Source organism: Microtus pennsylvanicus, chromosome 11, assembly GCF_037038515.1.
Source record: "Microtus pennsylvanicus isolate mMicPen1 chromosome 11, mMicPen1.hap1, whole genome shotgun sequence".
Taxonomy (NCBI): Eukaryota; Metazoa; Chordata; class Mammalia; order Rodentia; family Cricetidae; genus Microtus; species Microtus pennsylvanicus.
The window spans coordinates 63,200,324-63,215,576 of NC_134589.1; the positions used below are offsets into that span (position 1 = coordinate 63,200,324).

The 15,253-nt window shown below is 49.3% G+C and overlaps 1 protein-coding gene and 1 pseudogene across 3 annotated transcripts; one reads left to right on the forward strand and one right to left on the reverse strand.

The window, feature by feature from the left end:
• Positions 1-759: 759 nt before the first annotated feature.
• Positions 760-15,236, reverse strand: Sh3bp5l (SH3 binding domain protein 5 like). 3 transcript variants are annotated; one of them, XM_075992480.1, is made up of 7 exons: positions 15,131-15,236; positions 14,055-14,664; positions 8,175-8,237; positions 7,910-8,038; positions 4,290-4,451; positions 2,999-3,172; positions 760-2,529 (listed from the first exon to the last, which is right to left on the reverse strand). In XM_075992480.1, the coding sequence occupies exons 2-7, from the start codon at positions 14,235-14,237 to the stop codon at positions 2,062-2,064; spliced, it is 1,179 nt and encodes a 392-aa protein (XP_075848595.1). In that variant the 5' UTR covers positions 14,238-14,664; positions 15,131-15,236; the 3' UTR covers positions 760-2,061. The 3 variants fall into 3 exon arrangements, with proteins under 3 accessions (XP_075848595.1, XP_075848596.1, XP_075848597.1); XM_075992481.1 differs by having other exon boundaries at positions 15,141-15,225; XM_075992482.1 differs by having other exon boundaries at positions 14,985-15,198.
• Positions 4,943-5,046, forward strand: LOC142832102 (U2 spliceosomal RNA; annotated as a pseudogene).
• Positions 15,237-15,253: the final 17 nt, after the last annotated feature.

Sequence of the window (15,253 nt, forward strand, 5' to 3'; positions counted from 1 at the left end):
GGGAGCCAGTGCCCACAGGATCACTACTCTGCTTGTACTCTGACCTTTGGCCTCCACCCTGCCCTTCCCTGCCACCTAAAGCCCCACCACACTGGTAATTCTCTTTCTCTCCTGGGCTGACCCACTACCTCAATTCAGCTCTAAAGGCTAGCAGCATGCCCCAGCTGTAATGAAGACCAAAGTCTTTTGATCATGGCTTTGTTTTTGAGACAGGGTCTCATGTAGCACAGGCTGGCCTCAAACTCTATGTAGCTGAAGGTGACTTCAAATTTCTGATCATCCTTCCTTCTCCTGAATGATAGGATTACAGATGTGGGTCACATCTGTTTAGAAGGCACTGGGAAGTGGCAAAGCTCAGCTCCAGTCCAATCTTGACCTCCACGGCTCCTTGTGGACCTGATTTACTGGATTTTTCACAGGTCTTTTTCATCCTTGTCTAAATACACTCAGACCTTTCCTCCTATAACCAGACATGCTCCAAGTCAGGAGTCACTACCTATATGAATATGTCATTAATATTGCAGATTCAATGTCACATCCCTAATTTGATCCCTCCCCTTCCTTAATGCTTATGTGTAGACACACCCAGGGCACTATGTGTCATGCCAGCACTCTGGAGTCTTAGTCCCAACAATGGTCACTCCAACCCTGCAGGCCCTCTGCAGCAAGCCCACCCCGGCACTCGTTACACACAGTCTTCTAGGCACTGGTTCCCCAGCCTTGTCCACAGAGCCTGTGTGACCAGACAGTACTCACGGCTGTTACATAAACGATTTTATTAAATAACCAGGACTGACCCTTTCCCACACACACCAGCACATGCACTCGTACACGCGTGTCCTCATTTCTCTTCTTCCTGAACAGCCACCTCAAACCCCACGGTTCTCATTGTGACCATCCTCAAACCTGAAAATTGGGAGCTGCCATGCGAGACATGGGTGCTCTTCCCCCAGCCCTGGGCAAGCCCCCTCGCCATCCTCCTGATGGAGCAGGAGGTCAGCTCTTCCAAGGCACCCTGATCTGGTGTGGTTTCCCTTCAAACGACCCGGGAGCACCAGCACCCAGAGCTGCTCTTTGAGGCTGGGACCTCTCACTTCAGGTCAACTCCTCCCACACACGGGAGGCTTTGCATCTGTGCTTAAAGCGCTCCCCAAAGGTTCCTGGAGTAGGTACTATCTGGCGTGAGGAAGAGCACTAGAGAACAATTGAGCACCAAATTCCCTAATGCCACCCTGTAGGAGGGTGCCAAGCTCCAGTCCAACCTCTACCCAAAAAAAGCAAGCCCAGAGCCACACACGAGGAGGCGGGTGGGGATGGCAAGGTCTCAGCCTTGAGAATCTCACATCTCTACCCTCTAGCATAGACCCCATCAGGGACCTACTAGCACCTTGGCAATGAGAAGGGCCCAGCCCAGCTGGAGACAAACCACACAGACAGGGGCCATTTGAGTTGGTCCTAATGGCCACGTTGGTAACAAAGTTGAGCTCCTCCACCTGACACTGAATTGTGGACACGCAGCACAGCAGCGAAGGTCACAAGGGGTGCACTGACAGAAGGTAGTGTCTTCCAGAGGCACACGGACAGTTTACACATTGCTCACAGGCAGGCTAGGACAGAAGGACAAGAGCACAGGCTGCCGGGACTCAGCAGCATATCTAGGGCACCCTGGGGAGCTGCCTTCTGGGAAGACGATGCCAGGAAGCAACAGGTGAGGGCCTGTCCAACCACTTGGGCTAGGACACGTGTTCTCACATGACCTTCCTGCATCTTTTCTTGACCAAGTTCCCTGAGGGGAAAAGTCAGACAGATAGAAGTCAGGTCGGAAGAGGACATCAGAGAGCATCAGAGAGACTCAAGTGCCAGGAGGGGAAGAGGAGACAGGGCCAGAGCGCAAGCCTTCTGGGTGGGTAAGGCAAAGAGAGAGCTGCCTCCTGAGAAGGGACAGTGAGAAAGCTAGGGACAGAGGACTGAGACACAGCTGACCTTGCCCAGGCAAGGCTGCAGACCAGACCTGGGGCCCTGATTGCCCATATTGAAGTCAAGCCAGCACACCGCACAAAGCTACAGGCTGACGCTGCGCTGGTGCCGGCCCCCTCGGACTCCACCGTCACTTCCCCGGCGTCCCCGACTCTGGGGTCCCAGCTCCTGGCCATCTAGACTGGCGTGGTCTGAGAGGCCACGCAGGTGCTCCACTGAGTCACACTTCTGCAGGTCAGAGGCCACGGTGCGCAGGCTCAACAGGCTCAGTGTGTCCGTATCTGGGCCTGGACCAGGCCCAAGGCTGCTGCCCTCTTCCAGGCCCCCTCCCTCTGCCCCTTCAATCCCACTGTCCCCATCCTCAATGCCCTCAGGACCAGCTTCAGCCCCCACAGGGGAGGATCGTCGTGGACCCAAGGAGTGAGGAGGCAAGCCCCGGCGCCGGGCATGAATCTGCTCGCTGATCTGCTCCAAGTTACGCAGTGCCACTGAGTAGCGGGTCTTGGCCTGTGCCACCTGCTGCTCCAGTTCTGTCACCTTGGCCTTGTGCTCCTGCAGGGGGAGACAGGTAACCCATAAGATGTCTTCTGAACCCACTCAGCCTAAGGTCAGCCTCCTATCCCAGAGCCCCTAGATACCCTAGACAACACTGAACCACAATGCTTTTTCCAGCCCTGCTACACCCTCTGAATGTCCCTCCTCACCTGAGCCCCACCCAGCCTTCCTCCCATTGGCTCCTCCTCCTCCTCCCTTTCTCTCCATTCTTCCCCTGCATCTGGCTGGTTTGCCCCCATTCCCAGCTTCCACCAATTCTCACTTTCCTCATTTACCTTTGCTTCTTGATCAATGTTCTCTACCAGCTCAAACCGATCACTCGGGCCTCCCACTCCTGCAGGGTCCTTTTGAGCACTTGCTAGAGCACTGGCTGATCTGGCAAGGTTTTACCCGCATCAGTCCCCAGCACTGACCAAAGAAGCACGCCAGCACTTCCTCTACCAGTCCATCCTTCAAGCTTAGCTACCTCCAGGATTTGGCTGAACTGGGCCTTGAGCTCGAAGTAGGGGCGGCTCTTGCCAATGGCTCGCCGGAGGGTCTTCTGCAGGGCCTGGACCCGAGCCTCAGCCTGCTGGCACAGCCGAGTCACACGCTGATGCTCCCGTTCACCTCGAAGCCGCTCTTCTTCTGCCTCATTCACCTGGCCCGGATAGGGAGGAGGACACACATCAATGAGCTGGCATACATACACCCCAGGATCAGCCCTAGGCTGCCAATATGCACACTGCCCTGGGGGAACCTGAAAAGGAATGTCCACAAACCCCTTCCCCCAACCCCCACTGTCTACAAAGTGAGACGGACAGGGATTGGGGACAGCAAGAGCTTCTTACCATATCTTTCGGACACGGATCTCAAGCACTTGCCTCTGTAAACACCTCTTCCCCACAGTCTTGCCTGTCATCGCCTGTATGACATGCCACTCAGCTTTGCTGATACCATGGAAGGGTGTTACTTACAGCCAGCTCATTCCCTAAGAGTGGCTGAACACCCTCAAGCACACTGCAATTGAGCAACCAAATAATCCTGAGGGACCCCTCAGTGCCAGTGGCTAGAAGTACAGGACAGGAGGCACTGCCTATGGAAAGCCGCGGAGGCATGCTAACTTCTCCTAGTTTCCACACGCTCCCTATCTGTGTGTAGCCCAGAACAGCATGGAACCAGGAGATTTCCAGGAGAAGCAGAGAACCAGACAAGCTCGTGGGTACCCCCATCCCTATGGTTACCCAACACACCTAAACCCATTCATGAAGCTCACAATAGATAAAGTGTCTTCTCTAGGCATCCAAAATTGAAAGACACAGTCACTACCCAGGAGCTGACACATGCCACAGACAAGCTGAAGGAGGCACAGTGAGCCCATGCCAGGGAGCCCCCTTTCCCAGTCTACTTGTAGGAGGCCTGGAAATGGCACATAAGTCAACCCTCCAAGATACACTGGCAGAGTGCAAGACACTGAAGAGAAACTTCCTGGAAACAGGAACAGGGAGGGAGCTACACAGCTGAACCTAGCACGTGGGTACTGAATCCAAAGCCACTGCCTGGAAACAGCTCATGGGTCAGCCCCATCCAGAGGACAGAGAGTAGGGAGGCCTCCTAAGAGGGAAATGCTAGAATGGAAGCACTGGAGGGCAAGAGGGCAGTGGTAGGACAGACTCCGCCCTAAATGAAACCAAAGCTAAGGGACGGCTGGAGGGGGAGAGTGAGCAGAAGGGGTGAGGAGGTAAGACGAAGCAATGTAAAACGGAGCAGCCCCTTACCTTACAGGTAGCATGGTTGAGCATCTCCTGCCAAGTAGGGTCCAGTCGATTTTTGTCAGCCATGACACCCTGCTCAGCCACGAAAACCATCTCCCGGGCGGCATTGTGCATGCTCACAGCCCGCTCGTAGCGCAATGCTGCCTTCTGTGTCTCCTGCTGGGCCTGTGGGGAGAGGGCCATCAGGATGGAGAGTCCTGAAGGACCCCAGTCACCCATAAGATCCTTACCTCAAAGGGGTAAGGAAAGACAAAGAGGGACCCGCTTATACTGTCAGCTCCAGTTCCCAAACCACACTAAAAATAGATGCCATCAAAGCAACGCTCTACAGATGTGAAAAAGAGATGTAGAAACATGGAGAAGATACTGCTGCCAGGGCATGGTGGCCCCATGACATCTAGACAGACTGTGTGTGTGTGTGTGTGTGTGTGTGTGTGTGTGTGTGTGTTCGCGCGCACATAAATAAAACAACTATTTTTAAATAAAAATATTTGTGTATATCAGGTTATATGTATAGGATGCTTATGAGATTTACAAACCCTGCTCCGGGTTTCGGTTAGATTGTCATCTCCAAGGTATGACATTATATATAGACATATATCCCAAAATCTGGGAAAAGAGTCCAAAATATTTCTTAGCCCAAAATTAAGATAAAGACTGCTTCTCAGCTCACTGGCTAAGATCAAGCATAGCATCTGTTACCAGTTTAACATCTGATACATCCTCTATCCAAAATTAAGACAAGAGATATTCAACCATTACTAGGCAAGCAAAAACCTAGAAGCAAACCCACACTTCCAGGTTGACAGAAAATGGAAAAGAGCATGTCTTACAAGTGGAAATAGCACAGCTGGGCGTGACGGTACACACCTTTAATCCCAATACTAAGAAGGCAGAGACAGGCAGAACTCTGTGAGTTCAAGATTGAGGCCAGCCTGGTCCACATAATATGCTCCAGAACAACCAGGACTCATGGAGAAACCCTGTCTCAAAATAAATAAATACATGGAAGGAAGGAAGGAAGGAAGGAAGGAAGGAAGGAAGGAAGGAAGGAAGGAAGGAAGGAAAGGATATAGCTGTTGAGCTTATAAAGTATGACACAGAGTTAGGGGTGTGACTCAGTAGCAAAACACTTCTTCACAACTGAACCATTTCTCAGCCCCAGAAAGCACTTCGTCACCAGAAGGTGGCTGTCTAGAGCTTTTGTATTATGTTATAACACAGTAACACAGGTAAGATGAAGGAACAAAGACAGCACATATTATATGACCCTACTTTTGTAAAATATACACCTAAGTAGTTTTTAAAACAAAAAAAAAGCAAAATCTAGAAATAATAGTAAAGGGAAGAACGCATGCTTAGTTGCTTATAGCATACAAAGAAACAGATTCATAGCAACTAACAAACTGGCTTTTAGAGTTGGCATGACATACATACACTGGCACAAACAGGGTTAAGCAGCCACATGAATCAGGAATCAGTTCAATGATTTTAGCTGTTCAAATTCGGCATGTACATACTTTTTTAAAAGATCAGACTTCTCATATGACCTAATCAACCTCCTGCACTTCTCTAAAGCAGTAATAGGTTGCACATTTGATAAAGTGAATGACATAAATTACCAAGTCAAACTTTTTGTTATAGGTTGTAGAGTAAATGAGTTTTATAAACAGAATTATTGTAAAAAGGCAACTCTACCAAATTTGGCAGTATCAATAAAATTGTAAAAACTCAAGAAGAAATAATTGTAAAAGTTCCTGAGCAATGAGTTTGTTCATGTGTTTGTTTTCGAATGACTGCTAATTATCAAATTATATTTAAAGCTAAATCTATCATATGTGCAAATTTAAGAAATATCTGGAGAGCAAAAAAAAAAAAGGCTGCTGAGGAGTAGGAGAACACCAGATTTTCCCTCTTACTACTATTTCTATATTTTAATTCATATATAATTAGAAGTTCTTTTTTGTTATTAAATGTAAATTTTGTTCAAATTGAAAACTAAAAAAAATGCAAGTTACTAAGAAGTGGTTCTCAAATGCAAAATATAAGTGTGAATTGCCTAGGTTGTATACAAGTTTGTAATGAAATTTGAATTACAGGTAATAGTACAGTGATAATATATACCTAAATGAATAATACAGTGTAAAAACCATATTGCTTACATATTTTGAGGTAAACAAAAACCTATTCCCATTAATAATAATAAATATTCCAAGGAAGTGATGGTGCATGCCTTTAATCCCAACACTTGGGAGGCAAAGGCAGGAAGATCTCAGTGAGTTTAAAGCCAGCCTGGTCTACAAAGCAAGTTTGAGGACACCAGGACTGTTACACAGAGAAACCCTGTCTCAATAACAATAATAATAATAATAAATATTGACAAAAAAACAAAACAAAACAGTAGCATTATCAAGCCAGGTATAATGGCCCAAGCTTTTAATCCCAGCACTCAGGAGGCAGAAGCAAGCAAATCTGAGTTTGAGACCAGCCTGGTCTATATAGAGTTCCAGAACAGCCAGAGCTACATAGAGAGACACTGTCTCAAAAAGGAGAAGGAAGGAAGGGAAGAGAGTAAGAAACAAAGAAAGAGAAAACAGTAGGATGTCAGAGTGGATATCCTAGTAACACCCTAAGTATTTAAACACAGAAGACATCTAAACATCAGCAGGTGAGGCCTATGGGTGGAACTCAGCAGGAGAGTTCTTGTCTGGTATTCCCAAGACCCTGGGTTTGATCCCAGCCCAAGGAAGTAGAGGAGAGGGGAGGGGAGGGCAGAAGAGAGGAGTGAAGAGGAGGAGAAGGCAGAAGGAAGGATAGATAGAAAGAATGAAGCCATTAGTAAGACTGAAATTTTCTGGACAAGACCCAATGCCTCCACACAACCATTTCTTGACCATGAGTCCATTTTCTTACATTTTATACGTGTGTGTGTGTGTGTGTGTGTGTGTGTGTGTGTGTGTGTGTGTGTGTGTATCAGCACAAATGCCACACGATGCATGTGGAGGTCAGAAGACAATACACAGGAGTCACCATGTGGATTCCAGTGAATGAGCTCACGTCATCAGGCCGGGGAGGAGGTGCCTTTATCCACTGAGCCCATTTCCTACAACTATAAGAACCTCAACTCACAGGCTGTTCAGAGCACGTCCATACCCTTAAGTATGGTACCTTATTCTCAACTCCATACAGAGACCGAGTCCAGAAACAGTCCCTGCAGGAAGCCCTCCCTGATTGTAGGTCCAACTGCCCTGCTGCTTAGTGCTGTCAACTAGACACAGCCTAGAGTCACCTGAAAGGGAATCTCAGCTGGGGAACTGTCCAGATCAGACCGGCCTGTGGGCATGTCTATAGGGCACTGTCTTGATTGCTAGTTGATGTAAAGTCCAGCCCACTATGGGTGGCACATTCCCTGAGCAGGTGGTCTAGACTATATAGGAAAGCTAGCTGAGTATAAGCCCTCAAGTGAGCCAGCAAGGTTTCTCACGGTCCTGTCCCAGTTCTTGCTTGGGTTGCTGCCTTGACGCCCATCAATGATGGACCGTGACCTGGAAGTGTAAGTCACAGAAACCCTTACCTCCCCTAAGGTCTCAGTATTTGTCACAGCAGCAAAAACACAGGCATACCTCCTTAGCCAGTCGTCGAGCCTCATAGTAGGGCCGGGCCTTCTCAATACAGCTCCCCAAGTGAGAGCCCTGAGTGTTAAGCTTTCTTGCAGACTCCTGCAGGATCCTCCGATAAGTGGTCCTGGCCTCCTGGAAGGGAAGATACAGAGCAGGCATACAGGTCTCAGAATCTCATTTCTAGACACACCACTGTCTCAACCTAGGAAAGCACAAATAGAGTAATCCCCAGAGACCAACCCAAGGGCGTGAGAAATGAGACACTCACATCTAGCTGGAGCTCCACCTGGTTGATCTCCTCACTAGCCTGGTTCAGATGTTCTAGCTCCTCCTGCCAAAGAAGGGTGTGAGTTAGAACAGGCGCGAGGAGCCTCAAGTGAACCACACTAGGCAGGGAGGAAAAACAGAGAGAGTCACTTGAAAAGGGCTAAGAAATGCAGGAGGGACTGTTCCGGCGACACCCTGTCCAGGCCAGAGCACAGTCTCATGTAATCTTCACAGTTCCACTTAACTGAGTAGTCAGATTGCAAGGATGAGGAAACCCCAGTTCAGGGAATGTGGTCCGACCACACACAGAGCAGCAGCACTGAGCCTCACTCTCCACCAGAACGCACTACTTCCTCTTGATGGGGGAAATTTTCTAGAAGATAAAGGATTCTCCTTCCTGGGCCAGGAGGGTCACACACTTAGTATACACTTACTACATACTTACTGCTCAGTACTTAAAAAAATGTGAGCACGTTGGGCGGTGGTGGCGCATGCCTTTAATCCCAGCACTCGGGAGGCAGAGGCAGGCGGATCTCTGTGAGTTTGAGGCCAGCCTGGTCTACAAGAGCTAGTTCCAGGACAGGCTCCAAAGCCACAGAGAAACACCCCCCCCCAAAAAAGAAAATGTGAGCACAGAGCCTGGAGAGATGGCTCGGGGTTTAAGACTATATGTTGCTCTTGTAGAGGTACCAGGTTCAGGACCCAGCACCCACATGGCAATTCACAACCACCTGCAAGACCAGCTCCAGGGGATCCAGTGTCCTCTTCTAGCCTCCAACGGCACTGCATGAACATGGTCCACATACATATATGCAGATAAGACACATAAAATAAATACATCTTTTAAAAAGAATGTAGAAAATAGAGAAAAAAAATGAGTGGAGCTGGAGAGATGGCTCAGAGGTTAAGAGCACCGGAGGAAGGAAGGAAAGAAGAGGGAGGGAGGGAGGGAGGGAGGAAGGGAGGGAGGGAGGGAAGCAGGCAGGCAGGCAGAATTTAGAACACAGCACACACAGAGGTGGTGACTCCCATCAGTGAGCAAAAGGTTCTTGGCAGCAGTAAACCTGTGTGAAAATGGGTACAGGGGCCCCCTAGACCGCAGGATCACCCACCTGGGCTAGAAAAAGCCAGAGCAAGTTGCCTGGAGCCCCTCTTCCCAGCAAGAAGGCAAAGCAGAGCAAGTGCTCCAGGGAGACAAGTTGAGGGGCACAAAGAAAGACCAGTGAAACAGGCACCATAGGAAGAGCAGAAAATAGAGACCCAATTGGCAAAGTGAATCCCTAGAGCCTGGGGCCACTGAGTCTGAGATGTAAGATGACAGATCCGAGCAATGGAAGGAAAGCTGGAGGGATCACAGAAACAGAAGTAAAAGCTATTTACTGTGTTCCAAGAGGAAGAAGAAGGGAAAGACCCCAAGGAAATGCAGGACACAGAAACACAAGGGCTTGTTGGATGATCAAGATGAAGACCAAAGACCAGGGAAGGGCAAGGTTCCAAGAGGTTTTTTGACCAGATCCCATCCAATGCAATATAACTTTTCCTACCTATTCATTTTTCTAATTATGAGTATAGGATGAGGGGTATGCATGTGAGTGCAGGTGCCTGCAAAGGCCAAGGCATCAAATTCCCCTAGAGTTACAGCTGGTTATAGGCTGCCCAACATGGGTGCTGCGAACTTAACTCAGGTCCCTGTAAGAGCAGTACATGCCCTTAACTACTACTAAGTCATCTCAGAAGCCACCCCCTCTTCCCCCGTGCAATGATCTGGTACTGGCAAGGAGGAATCTCAGGAGAAAAATCACTAGACGTACTAGTTGGAATGTCTCACTGGTCCCTGGGCCTGAAAGAAGAGCTTGGAACCACCCTAGATCTCTCAGTGATGGGACAGAGAGCTAAGAAAGGTGCTGGCTACAAACCATTCTCCCTTGCCTAAGAGAACACATTCAATCCCAGATCCTGGGAATCTGAGGATACCCGTTAGAGTGCTGGGCTGTGCCAAGGGCTCTGCATCGGGAAATGCCAGGTACTTAGTCACAGGCTCCACAGGGCAGGTGCTCCGCTCCAGGTGCTGCCTCCACCAGTCCATGCAGTCTGCCTGCTGTTCATCCATGACAGCCATTAGACAGCAACTCCACCATCTTGCCCCCTCTGCACAGATGTGATGTTGGCTACCATTCGCCTGGCTTGGCCCTTCCAGCAACCCAGTGAGGGGGGTTGGACTGGAATGAAAGAGCTCACTTATTTCATAAACAGACACACAAGTGCACACTTTGAAAAGACACTGAAAAACTAAAAGTACAGGAAACTGCTCCCATGTGTCCAATAAGTTCCAAGACAGACGGGCTATACAGAGAAACCCTGTCTCAAAAAAACAAGAAAGAAAGAAAGGAAGGAAGGAAGGAAGGAAGGAAGGAAGGAAGGAAGGAAGGAAGGAAGGAAGAAAGAAAGAAAGAAAGACAAAGCCTGCTGACAGGTCTAACTAGTGCTCACAAAGCTCACACAGAACCAAGAGAAGCCCCCCACAGACAGACGGACATGGTAAGCAGGGAGGAACAGCCACACTGAAGCATCATGGCGAAGTACAGTGGGTAGCCGCTAAGCACCCAAAGTGCTGTTGTGAACAGTCAGCAACACATTCCATTTGGCCTGTTCCACCAGAAACTCCTGGCACTCAGCGAAAATGGAATTCAGGGAGGACAGGGTCTGAGTCAGCATGCATCATCTGTCAGAAAGCCAGCAGCCAGCAGGAAGATGACCTTCTTGGGGCACTCTGGGTGCATTCCCAGAAGGCCAGGCCACTGAGTCAAAGCATGGGTGCTTGACTACAACGTTTCTGCTCCACCCTTGGACGCTCCTGGTCCTCTTCCACAAATCACCAAAAGCCCAAGCAGAAGATGAGTAAACAGGACCAGGGTGGTGATGACTGTACTTTGAGAGTTAAACTAACAGATGAAGATTAGGACGCTAAGAGTTGGGAGTAAAGCAAGGGTGTCCACATATCTTTAAAAAAAAGTATCCATCGGAAAGAAAGTAGAGCTGAACATGGTGGCACACACCTATAATCCCATTCAGGATGCAGAAGCAAAAGGATCAGGAGTTCAAAGTCAGCATGAGCTATACAGTGAGTTCAAGATCATCAACTACATGAAACACTATCTCGCAAAACAAAACAAAACACCCAAGGAGGCAGAGAAAACCAGAGGGGGCCAGGCCCATCCTAGCACCACCAATCCCTCTGCCCAACACACCCACTCCTTCCACTAACCCTCTTTCCAAAAGCTGGAGGACTTGAGGAACTCCAATGATCCAGTGAAACCTTGATGGAGACACGATGACCTTTTCTGAAGGGGTAAACAGATACTACAGGCAGAGACAGGCGAGTCTCCAAGTCTACTTCCAGAGACATCCCACCAGATGACAGACAAGAGCTACCTGCCTGTCAGCCATGGAAACCCAGCCCTACATTATGGAGCCTTACCCTGAAGATAAGCATTTCCAAGAAATTCAAAAAATTCCAAAATAGGTCAGAGCCCTACCTCTGGGCCACCCCTTGCCTAGTGGACTCGGCCCCAGCTGTGCTTTAATTTCACATCTTATTCTGTTCGGCAGTGTAAATGAAATGTTTTTGAAAACTCCCTAGTGGGTTTTGATGGATCTGTTAATGGAGACACATTAAATGTGTTCCGAAAATCAGACACTCCCTGAAAGAGCTGAGGCACATTTTCCAGGCATGCACTATCAAAAAAAAAAAAACACTGAACACTTGCTAACTCACCTCCTTGGCACCAAAGAATACAAACACAGAAGGCAAAATGTTGTGGCCACCACCTCAAAACTGCAGTATTCCTCCTACCAGGCTGCTTTTTCCTACAGCAAAGTCTACAAAGTCAGGCTGAAGAACTGACCTATCTGTGCCTGTGTCATTAAATGAGGCGGAATGTGGGGCCTTCCCTCCCCGTGCAACCTACCACGCTCCACTAAGTGCAGTGTGGCTTAGCAGGAGAGACTAGCCCCTCCAGTACAGGTCACACTGCAAGCTCCCTGGAGGCAAAGCTGACCTTACGCGCCCTCAGGGCGTCCAACACTCCCTCCCAGAGCGCAAAAGTCAGAACTGTGGAGGCAGAAATGTCCCATCAGCACCAGCACCAGCACCACAGTAAGAACTGCGGGTCTTTGTCTACCTGATTACATTTCCACAGGGACTCTGGCGGTTACCTTTTGGGCAGTGCAGCACAATCGTGCCTCTCCATTCTACTTCCTTTGCCTCCATGATTACTGGAAAAGTACACAGGACAAGAGGTGAGAAGAAGATGGAAGAAGGCAGGAGAGAAGGCTTCTCCAGAGCAGAGCAGGGGATGTTTCGGGAAGGTATAAGAAGTGCATTATACGCCCTCTCCTCGAGGAACAGATAGAGCTCCTTAACGATCTATAAACACTACCAAAGAAACAAGCAAAAGTATTTAAAAAAAATTCTATACTTCTGTGCACAGTGAATGGGAGCTGTGCAAACCAGACAAATCAAATCCCCCACTTTATAGACAAATTAACTCAAAAAAAAAAAAAGTAAACTTTCTCAACAATCACAAATTATGGGGCTGAGGCAGAGGCTCCAGACTTTTTTGGGTGTTTTCTCAGTGGAGGACAAGTCTTTAGAATGAGCATAAGAAGCTGAGCTGTTTTCAATTCAGCACCATGAAGTACAGCAGAAATAAAATACTGACTCATGCCAGAAAAGACTAGCTCACCAAATCCTTCATTACAAGCACACAAACAGCCCGAGAGAAGCCTTACTACACACACACACACACACACACACACACACACACACATCAAAACCAGCTTTGCTTTCTTTGCAATTCATTGGCATTACCCAGTTAAGGTTTGTTGACAGACAAGCCCAGGAATTCAAGCATTAGGATGCTCTGGCTACCTAGAAGGAGATAAATCACTGCCCCAAGTAACAGAACCTCAGAGATGCAACCTACCCAAATGGCATAGTTGGACCCCAAACACAAGCACATGCTGGCTATTATTTGCCCAAGAAACTTCCCTGAGTCCTCCTTAGACAGCACCCTGAAACACTACAGATAGCTCAGCTTCACCTAGCCAGCCATCTCCTCCACAACGCTCAGTCTCTTCATACCCACTTCCCTGATGTCTCTTACACAACCATCCCCACCTTACCAACTAGACTGGACACACTCCACGGCAATACACTGTTCTACCATTCTTTTGGTAAATCCACAATTCCAAGAGCCAGGAATGTATAATAAGGACTGATCCCAACTGGTCTAAATCCTTGCAATATAAGAGGCTTTCTGCTGGGCATGAAGGTCACACTTTTAATCCCAGCACTTGGGAGGCAGAGGCAGGCGGATCTCTGAGTTCTATGCTGCCATGGTCTAAAATAACCCTGTCTCAAAAAAAAAATACAGACAAATTTTTATAGTGCCTTTCAAATACCTAAAAGATTGCACAACTAGATTCTGAGACACTGCTGAGAAGGCAGAAATATGGAAAGATCCCCTCACTTAGCCTCAAAACTGCCTCCCAATCTCAGTCACTTCCTCTTGCCTCCAGTACATGCAAGACATCGGGGCTCCCAGCCCCTCTGCTTAGTCAGAGAGAAGAGCAATGGTTCTATGTATGCCCTGAAGTGTACAGTCACCCAGCATACCCCGAGCAGGGCCCCAGATCTCCATCAGCACTTCCGTTGGCACTTGTCACGATAAACCACAATGCTTGATGCGCACACCTGTTTTCATTCCCCACCCCAGTGCACTGTGGGAGAGTAAGTCTAAGGCCCCTCTCCTCGGACACAGTCTCTTCAGCGAGTCTGGAACCTGGGCTTCCCTTCCCTCCATCCACTCGGCCTTCTCACCTGTATCCTAGGATCCAGTTCTTCCTCCTCTCTAGGGGACAACTTGGTCTCGCTGCTGCTGCTTCCACCTCCTCCAGGCTCCTCTGCGACCGGGCTCCTAGGGACTTCATCCTCTACCACCTCTGGCCGCAGTTCCCCCTGGGGAGTCTCTCGGCCTCCTGGAGCCTTTTTGAAATCAGCCATGCTGGCTGGAAGAGGGCAGAGCCCTATGCACGAGAGAGGGCTGACATGCTGGGACCAGGGCCCCAGCTTGAGGCTTCCTGGGCTTTGGATGTCAAAGAGAAGGGCTTCTCTTCTCAAAGGCAGGGGGAAAGGGGCACAGGACGAGCCTCGAGCTCGGTTAGAGGCAGAGATTCAAAGTGTTGGCGAGGTCCCTATAACTAAAGCCTGGTCTGTGTGAAAGTTCTTCACACCCCACCACAGGGAGTCCACCGAGAGACCCCAGCAGCAATAGCCCCAAATCAAGGAGCAAAGGGGGCCTGGATCCTGGGCCGAGGCCTACGAAGAGGAGCACCATTCGGGAGGGTGGAGGCAAGCGCCTCCAGGCTGCGGTGGCAGATGGAGAGACGGCTAAGTCCGAGCAGAGGCTAAGAGATGAGCCTCTGGGGAGCTGCAGGAGAAACAAAGGCCAAGTTATATATGATGTCAGCATCAGAACCTTGGCCAGCAGCCTCTTCCAAGTCCTGGGTCTCCCAAAGACACCACTGTATCCCAAACACACACTTGTGTGGTCCGACCAGTCCCCACCACAACTTCTTTCCTCAGGCCTCAAGGACTTGAGGTCCGACTCTGCCCCTGTCCCTGTTCCTCTCACTCCAGCCCCTCCCTAGTCAGCATCTTGCAGACTCCCCTCTGAGCCCCCACCCTCTCATCCACTCCCTCCTTCGATCCAGCCGGTCCCCCACCACCCTCTCCGGCTTAGCAATTCACCTTCTAAGCCTCTCAACCTCGCCTCACCAGTCCTGCGGACCATCGGAGCCTCTAGGCTCCAACCCCACACTCTTCTGCAGTCCCAAGGCCTGAGTTCCAGTCATCCCTAATGACCAAGAACAAAAAAATCCCCGTCCTGGCTTTACCTCAGTTTACCTTGTTGTGCGGGGAGCGTCTAGGGAGCAAACAATCTTCCCCCGCCCTCCCCGCAACAAGACTGTCCAACCAAAAACGCCCCGGCGGAGAGGAAACGGAAATATGCCATCGCG

Excerpts from the sequence above, each read along its gene's own strand:
- Sh3bp5l (XM_075992480.1), bottom strand. The coding sequence starts at position 14,237 with ATGGCTGATTTCAAAAAGGCTCCAGGAGGCCGAGAGACTCCCCAGGGG. Across the intron at positions 8,039-8,174 it reads AGGTGGAGCTCCAGCTAGAT|GAGGCCAGGACCACTTATCG; the intron begins GTGAGTGTCTCA and ends CTTCCCTTCCAG. Across the intron at positions 4,452-7,909 it reads CTCGACGACTGGCTAAGGAG|GCCCAGCAGGAGACACAGAA; the intron begins GTATGCCTGTGT and ends CTCTCCCCACAG.